Source organism: Verticillium dahliae, genomic scaffold (genome assembly GCF_000150675.1).
Source record: "Verticillium dahliae VdLs.17 supercont1.16 genomic scaffold, whole genome shotgun sequence".
NCBI classification, from domain to species: domain Eukaryota; kingdom Fungi; phylum Ascomycota; class Sordariomycetes; order Glomerellales; family Plectosphaerellaceae; genus Verticillium; species Verticillium dahliae.
The window spans coordinates 314,273-321,800 of NW_009276935.1; the positions used below are offsets into that span (position 1 = coordinate 314,273).

General features: G+C 50.0%; 3 protein-coding genes across 3 annotated transcripts; 2 read left to right on the forward strand and 1 right to left on the reverse strand.

Moving 5' to 3' along the window:
• Positions 1–492: 492 nt before the first annotated feature.
• Positions 493–1,978, forward strand: VDAG_07290 (carboxypeptidase B; the record flags this gene model as incomplete). The annotated part of the gene is made up of 5 exons (XM_009656195.1): positions 493–808; positions 865–1,094; positions 1,149–1,260; positions 1,316–1,597; positions 1,671–1,978. The coding sequence occupies 5 exons, from the start codon at positions 493–495 to the stop codon at positions 1,976–1,978; spliced, it is 1,248 nt and encodes a 415-aa protein (XP_009654490.1).
• Positions 1,979–2,356: 378 nt separating this feature from the next.
• Positions 2,357–3,101, reverse strand: VDAG_07291 (uncharacterized protein; the record flags this gene model as incomplete). The annotated part of the gene is made up of 3 exons (XM_009656196.1): positions 2,357–2,451; positions 2,515–2,676; positions 2,732–3,101. The coding sequence occupies 3 exons, from the start codon at positions 3,099–3,101 to the stop codon at positions 2,357–2,359; spliced, it is 627 nt and encodes a 208-aa protein (XP_009654491.1).
• An 813-nt stretch (positions 3,102–3,914) lies between these two features.
• On the forward strand, positions 3,915–4,979 carry VDAG_07292 (2-nitropropane dioxygenase; the record flags this gene model as incomplete). The annotated part of the gene is made up of 1 exon (XM_009656197.1): positions 3,915–4,979. One exon carries the CDS (start codon positions 3,915–3,917, stop codon positions 4,977–4,979), a length of 1,065 nt encoding a protein of 354 aa, XP_009654492.1.
• Between the last annotated feature and the right edge of the window lie 2,549 nt (positions 4,980–7,528).

A 7,528-nucleotide genomic window follows, 5' to 3' on the forward strand; every position in this document is an offset into this window, starting at 1 on the left:
ATGCAATCGAAGAAGACCAGAACATTTGTAGCGCCTTCCCCCACAGGATGGAGCAATAGGCGCTGGGTGCTCCGGGTGCTCCAGGCGCTCGACAATCAGGGGATCGACCGGCAGCGAACTGCCGGCGATTAAGCTCGTGAGCTGCCTCTTCGGGCAAGACGCGATGGTGTGACTAGGGAGCTTCCGCCCTTGGCAAGATCACCTGCGAGTCGCTGCGACCACTGTCGCACCGCACAGGTTAGCTCCCGGCCTGGCTTTAAACACCTGCCGCATTGCGATGTGATGCCCGCGGCACCTGGATGCTGAACCCAAATATCCCGCTAGACGATTAGGTTGTGGGCGGAGGCACGACATCTGAGCTGAACGCCATTGACCGTCATTCTCAACGTTATAAAGCAGCTGACTTCGGCATCTTCACAGCAAGAGCAGATCCAGTTGTCGCCACCAAGAAACCAACCATCTTGTCCCGTCTCGTCTCATCTTGTCGCCATCATGAAGGCCTCTGTCCTGTCAGCCCTCGCGCTCCTGCCTCTGGCTTTCGGCGCAGCCCTTCCCAAGCCGAAGAAGGTCGACTACACCGGCTTCAAGGGCATTCGCGTGAATGTGCCTGAAGATGATCAGGAGGCGAGGCACCAGATCAGCAAGCTCGCCGCCAGCGTCCTGAACCCTGGCTCTCACGAGGCCCTCGACATTGTCGTGTCGCCCGAAAATGTAGACGCCGTCTTGCGTCTCGCCGCCAACACCACCATCCTCGTCGAAGATATTGGCGCTGCTTTCGCCGAGGAGGACACGGCTTCCCTCTATGCCGGTAGGACTCGGTCGCGAAATTCACTCGATGGTTCTGGTTGCTGATGCTTGGTGCAGTTCCCAGCGAGACGTGGTTCACGACCTACCACAGCTACGCCGACCATCTGACCTTCCTCAATGACCTCCAGTCTAGCTTTCCCACGCAGTCTGAGATCTTCACCACCGGCTCCTCGTTCCAGGGCCGCGCTCTCACGGGCATCCACATCTGGGGCAGTGGCGGCAAGGGCTCCAAGCCGGCCGTCATCTTCCACGGCACCGTTCACGCTCGCGAGTGGATCAGCACGATGGTAGGTTCTGCTAGGCCAAGGCTTCTCTTGCACGATATTGACTGCTTTCATTAGACCACCCAGTACATGGCCTACCAGCTGCTGACCAAGTACGCCACCGACACCGGCATCAAGGCCGCCGTCGACAAGTTCGACTACTACATCATCCCCGTCCTGAACCCCGACGGTGAGTCAGCTGCAACAAGAAGCGATCACCAGAGAACCAGTCTAATGCGAAGCAGGTTTCGTCTACACCCAGACCACCAACCGCCTGTGGCGCAAGAACCGCCAGACCCTGAGCGGAAGCTCCTGCGTCGGCCGCGACCCCAACCGCAACTGGCCCTACAAGTGGGAGGTCACCGGTGGTGCCTCGACCGACCCCTGCTCCGAGACGTTCAAGGGTCGCGCTGCCGCTGATGCCCCCGAGATTCGCGGTGCCAAGGCTCAGGTCGACACGCTCGCCGCCGGCCGCGGCATCAGGTTCTACATTGACTTCCACTCGTACGGACAGTACATCCTCTGGCGTAAGTGAAGTGCACGAGTTGCGCTGGAGCCTCACACCTGATGTTCGAGACCTCCTGCTGACATTGGCTACAGCCTTCGGCTACAGCTGCTCCGTCGTCGCTCCCGACGACTCGGCCCTCTCCGCCATGGCCTCCCGCGGCGCCAGCGCCATCCGCGCCGTCTCTGGAACTGCCTACACCATCGGAAACGCCTGCCGCGCTCTGTATGCCACCACCGGCGACAGCACCGACTACCTCCACGGCGTCGCCAAGTCTACCTACACGTACACGCTTGAGCTCCGCGACAAGGGCACCAACGGCTTCTCTCTGCCTGCGAGCCAGATCCAGCCCACCGTTCGGGAGACCTGGGCGGGTGTCCTTGCGATGCTGCGCGCTGCTTAATGGGTGGTATGGGGCGATTCGAGCTATGCTAAAGTGTTGGACTTGGGGCATCGGGTTGTTTAGCATCTAAAATAAGAGCATGAATGCGAAAGGTGATGATCTGCTTTACTGTTTGATGCTGCAGCAGAGTGTCAAGTACGTTAAGGTTAGCACAAAGGTTTGCACGATTAAATCTGTGTGTACACGAGGTGTGGAATGCAGGTAACATAGAATCATGGCGATGAAGAGCAAGTCATCTCCCCATGTGTTTATTCTCCCTAGTACGCGCAGTGACGGGCTCAGCCTAAGCAAGCCTACTCCCTGTGCTTCTTCAATAATGGGAAAGCAGCGCAACTACTAGCGACTCGACTTCCCCCAAGCATAGACAAACGCCGCTGCCTAAAGACAAAGAAGAGTGAGAGCGAACTCGTTATTTCTAGCCTCTTCCTCGGCGGCCTGCAGCTGCTTTTCGGCCTCTTCTTCGGCCTCCTTCTCTTTTACACGGTTAGATAATCTCAACTTGGATCCAGGAGGCAGGCTGGAAAGTGCAAACGTACCCTTGCGGAGCTTGATGATGGGCATAGTGGCCAGATAAACGCGCCAGTTCTTGTTGCTGAAGCCCAGCTTGCGGGGGTTGCGGTCAAAGTCCCAGAGACCGACGGCGTAGTCCTCGTTGAAGGTGGGCGGGAACTTCTGCTTCAGGCCTGGTGGAGATGTCGCTGTGAGCAGGAGGCCAGCTTGGGGGATTCCCTGAGGGGTGGGTGGGATACTCACTGAGGGGCGTGACGTGGAAGCGAGTGCCGTTCTTGCGCTCGCGGGCGGCCTTGTAGTGGCGCTTGTTGGCGGCGACGAACTTCTGCTTGCGGGTCTGGCGAGCGGGTTTCTGGCGCTTGTGGTATGTCTTGGTGGCGGCTTTGGTGATGATGCAGATAGGCTCGGCGACCTCGAAAGGTTCCTTGGGGGGCGTGAGGCACTGGGTGGCTTCAGGAAGCTGGGGAGCATCAAGGAGCTGCTGGGTAGACTCGGGGCACTGCTGAGGGGACTCAAAGAACTGCTCTGGAGACTTGGGAAGTTGTCCAGGAGAATCAGCAAGACAGAAACAGTTCTCCAGCTCGTCGCTGACGGTGGCCTGGTTGGAAGCCATTGCTTCTGGGTGCTTTGGTGAGGAGGGTTGTGTTGGCTTTTAGTGAGGGGAGAAAGAGCTTAAGAGAGGAAATAAAGGTCGTGGGAATGAAATATCTGCAGAAGGGCAATAAATAAATACCAGACCCGCGGGGGTTTGGCTGAGTCGTCGCTTAGTCGTCGTGAGAGATCGGTGCCTTGCTCAAAGAAGATGTGAGAAAGGGCTGCCCTACCATGGATGTGGGTGCTGCTCTAGGATGAGTTGCAAGGTCTACATTTGCTGCCTGAGAATCGTGAAGAAAGCCTTCAGCTTCTTTATCCACTGCGTTCAGAAAGCCAAGTTCACGGGACAAGATTGCCTATGCAGCTTTGGATTGCACGCAGGCCGGACGTGAAATACTGGGTATGGATTCCAAAGCCATTTCTTTTCTCCCATGTCAAGGAGCACTCAATCGTGTGGTTAGGTATGCTTGGACATTTGGGGGTTAAGTTACCACATGGGTGAACTTCATATGCACCGCAACTCTAGAGATGCTGGCGTCTCTTGTCGATCGGCCCCGCATGTCCGATTTGGTCCAGGTGCCATCATGTTACTGGCCATGAATTGGTCATGGCAATGCACCAAGCCTGACTCAGCGCCTTGGTTCTTCACCCTATATCCGAGGTTCTGTTTCCCCGCTTCCATCAGCTTACTGAAGTTCGACATCGACCTTTTTAGGCCAGAGACAACTTCCCGAGTCATCATATTCAGACCAGAATCATCCATCCCATTCCTCTCCGACATGAGCGCATAGAGACCTGCAATCACATCCAAGTACCATCACACCCACCTGCCATGGCGCCCTCGAAGCTCTTCCCCTGGTTCCCCCACGCCAGGTCTCCCATCATCATCAACGCGCCCATGATGATCACCGCCAACGCCGCGCTCGCCACCGAGGTCACAAAAGCCGGCGGCATAGGCTTCATCGGCGCAGGCTTCGACCTGTCCGCCGCCTCGGCCGAAACGGGCCAGCTCAAAGACCTCGCCAACGGCCTCACCGAAGCCCGCGTCCGCCTGAACCTGCCGCCGACCGCGCCCCTGCCGCTGGGCGTCGGCTTCATCACGGCCCACGAGACGGCGCCGCAGTTTGCCGCCCACGCGCTGCCCATTCTGACGCGTCACCGCGTCGCCGCCGCCTGGCTGTTCGCGCCCCACCCCGAGACGAAGCCGCACGCGGCCATCATCGCCGCGCTGCACGGGGCCGACATTCGCGTCTTTGTCCAGGTCGGCAACGTGGCTGCCGCGCGGGAGGCCGTGCAGGATGGCGCCGACGTGCTGGTCGCCCAGGGCGTGGATGCCGGCGGCCACCAGTTTGAGCGCGGCTGCGGTGTCGTGGCGCTGCTGCCCGAGGTGCGCGCCCTGCTGGCGAATGAGTTCCCTGACCGGCACGTCGCCGTCGTGGCGGCGGGCGGTATCGTCGAGGCGAGCGGTGTTGCGGCTGCCGTGGCACTGGGGGCCGAGGGCGTCGTCATGGGGACGCGGTTCATCGCGACGCCCGAGGCTGGATTTGCTGAAGAGTACAAGGCGCTCGTCGTCAAGACGACGGACGGGGGCGTCAGTACCTGGAAGACCCCCTTCCACGACCGGCTGGCGGCAAATGGCCTGTGGAAGCCAGGCTTTGATGGGCGTGCCATCGTTGGTGACATCCATCTGGAGCACATGAAAGGTGGCGTGACGGTGGAAGAGAGCCGTGAGAGACTCAAGACTGGGTGGAGTGTGGAGGAGGCGAAATTCATGGTGGGCAAATGGGCGGGCGCTGGCGTTGGACTGGTCAAGGAGATAAAGCCTGCGAGTGAGGTTGTCACCGAAGCAAGGGAAGAAGCGAGAAGGATTATTCGTGAACTGGCCGAGGGGCTGTGAGCTCATGAGGTTTGGGTGTTTGTGCCCTGCCTTCAAATACAGAGCACAGGATTCAGTCAACAGCATCATCAGAAGCGAGGGGCAATTGAATGAAAATACTAGGAAGGACATTTCGAATGATCGAATCATGATAAACTCATTCGACGAGAGTTCGACGTTCCCTTAAGACGAAGAGTCGTGAGGCAATGAATTCACCCCAACTTCTTACCACGGTGTTCCATTCGTCACACCGCGATCAGCCATACAGGGCTTGGCGAGCAGTCAATGTCTATTAAGATCCTTTTATATATCTAAAATGATTCATGGTCTTTTCCAACACCTTTAGCGAGGGAAGCCCCGAGGAAGAGAAACACCCGATGATAGAATTTGTGCCATGTTCATACAGCCACCGCCATTTTGCTTGGAGACAGCCTCAGCCGAGGTAACCCGGGTCGCAAGGACCCTGGACGCCCACCGTGTATTCGATACTTCCTCGCTCCACATGGTCATTTTGTTTTACCTTTCCATTGGTCATGACGAATGTGCCCGTCCCAAATCGGTTCAGAGTAGCCTTGCCAACGATGAGTGAGCCAGCGGTCACCTTGCACTCATTGTTTGCACAATAGCACACTGCCGAGCCCGCCCATCGGGGTGAAAAACCGGGAAACTGGGGCGAAGCCCATATTTGAAATTTCCTGCAGATATCTCCTCGCGGATCTTTTTCTGGTCAGCATAGCTAAATATGATGTGCTGGAGGATAACCATACCTTTCACCGGGGCTGGGCTGGCCATTGTGGCGGCAGCCAGAGCGAGCAGTATCCAGGGTCCTTGCATGACGTTCAAGTATTTCGGGTGGGGAGGCTCAGTGTCTGGTTCTACTATATCCGACTTTCTTGATGATGGAAGGAAAAGAATAATCTATACGCTATCGGAGCGATATATATACTGTTGAGAGGGCTTCACTACTTATGTGAACCCTAATCCAGTACTTCCGCTATGCTTACGAGCTCTAAATAGGTAGGGTATCTAATAAGTCTTATAATAGTTAATTCTTATATATTTCTTCTCTCCTTCTCTGAGTTACTACTACCTACGTAAGTTAGATATACCTATCTACTCTTAGCGATTATATAAGCTATAGTTTACGTATTCCTAAGAATAGTAGATCCTAGATATCCTAGATATTATTATCCTAATTATAGAGTTCCCTAATATTAGTTTAATACTAGCTCTTCTTTTCTTTATAGGTAGAATAGCTATAAGAACTAATATTAAGAGCTATCGCTAAGGTTAATAGCTACTCTAATACGCCTATAATTCTCTAATCTCTAGCGTATTAGATCTATTCTTTTAATCTTAAAGTAAATAACCTAATAATAGGAAATAATAAGAAATAATAATTAGAAATAAGGAAAATATAGCTTAAGCTTACTATTCCTATAAATATTAAATCTCTAATTCTTAATACTTTAGAGTAATAATATTATCTATAAATAGCTTTTTAAGGAAATTAACTAAATTATAATTTAAATAATAAGAAGAGGCCTCTAAATCCTAGAAATAAAGGGAATAAATTAGAATCTAATAATAAATAGTATTCTTATAATTATTAAATATATACTCCTAAGGCCTCTAAATCCTTAATATATTAATAGAATATAATAGAATAATTATTAGCTTTTTATAGAATCCGCTAGAATAATTCCTAATAAATTAAACTATTATTTAATAAGAATAATAGGATTAAACCGCTTTAATTAAATAAGTTCTATAAAAGATCTATATATCTTATTAATAAGTTTTAATAATTCTATTCTATTAACCTTTCTCTCTCTTTATATCGATTTCTTTAATTTTTATAGGCTAGCTTAATATATATAAATAACGTTTATATAATTAATAAATATTTATTTTTACTACTCCTACTTATTTATTTTCCTTTTCTTTTTAGCCTCGATAATACCTCTTAAGCATAAGACCCCTATACCTAAGCCCCTTAAGGCTAAGAGAGTAGCTAAGTATAAGAATATTATTAATATTAATTATAAAAGCTATTAATCTAGTAAATAGCGTATATACGTAGTAATATTTATAAGGTTCCTTATCTAGGTTACTTTAAGTCTTATCTTATAAATAAGTAAACTAAAATTAGCGCCTTAAGTATATATTATAACCTCGATCTTAAAGGATCTTATTATTATAAATATATTTCTAAGTATTCCTATAAGCTAATATAAGCTCTTATAATCTATATTTCTTATATCTATAGCTCTAATAAATATTATCTTTAATCCTATTAATATATTTAAGCTTATTATAAAGTTTTTAGCTATTTATAATAAAAAGAATTAAATTATAAATTCCTATTCCTTTTTATTCCTTTAATTATCTAATTATATAATTAGCTAATAATATAATTATAGGATCTAGAGAAATAGTATATTATTATTAAAAATATATTATAGATTATTAATAAAGAGGATATTAAAAAGGGTAACGATTTTAATAAAGACCTTAATAATCTTAATAATACCGACTATAAAGTAGCTAAGCGGGCTATAGCTCTATAG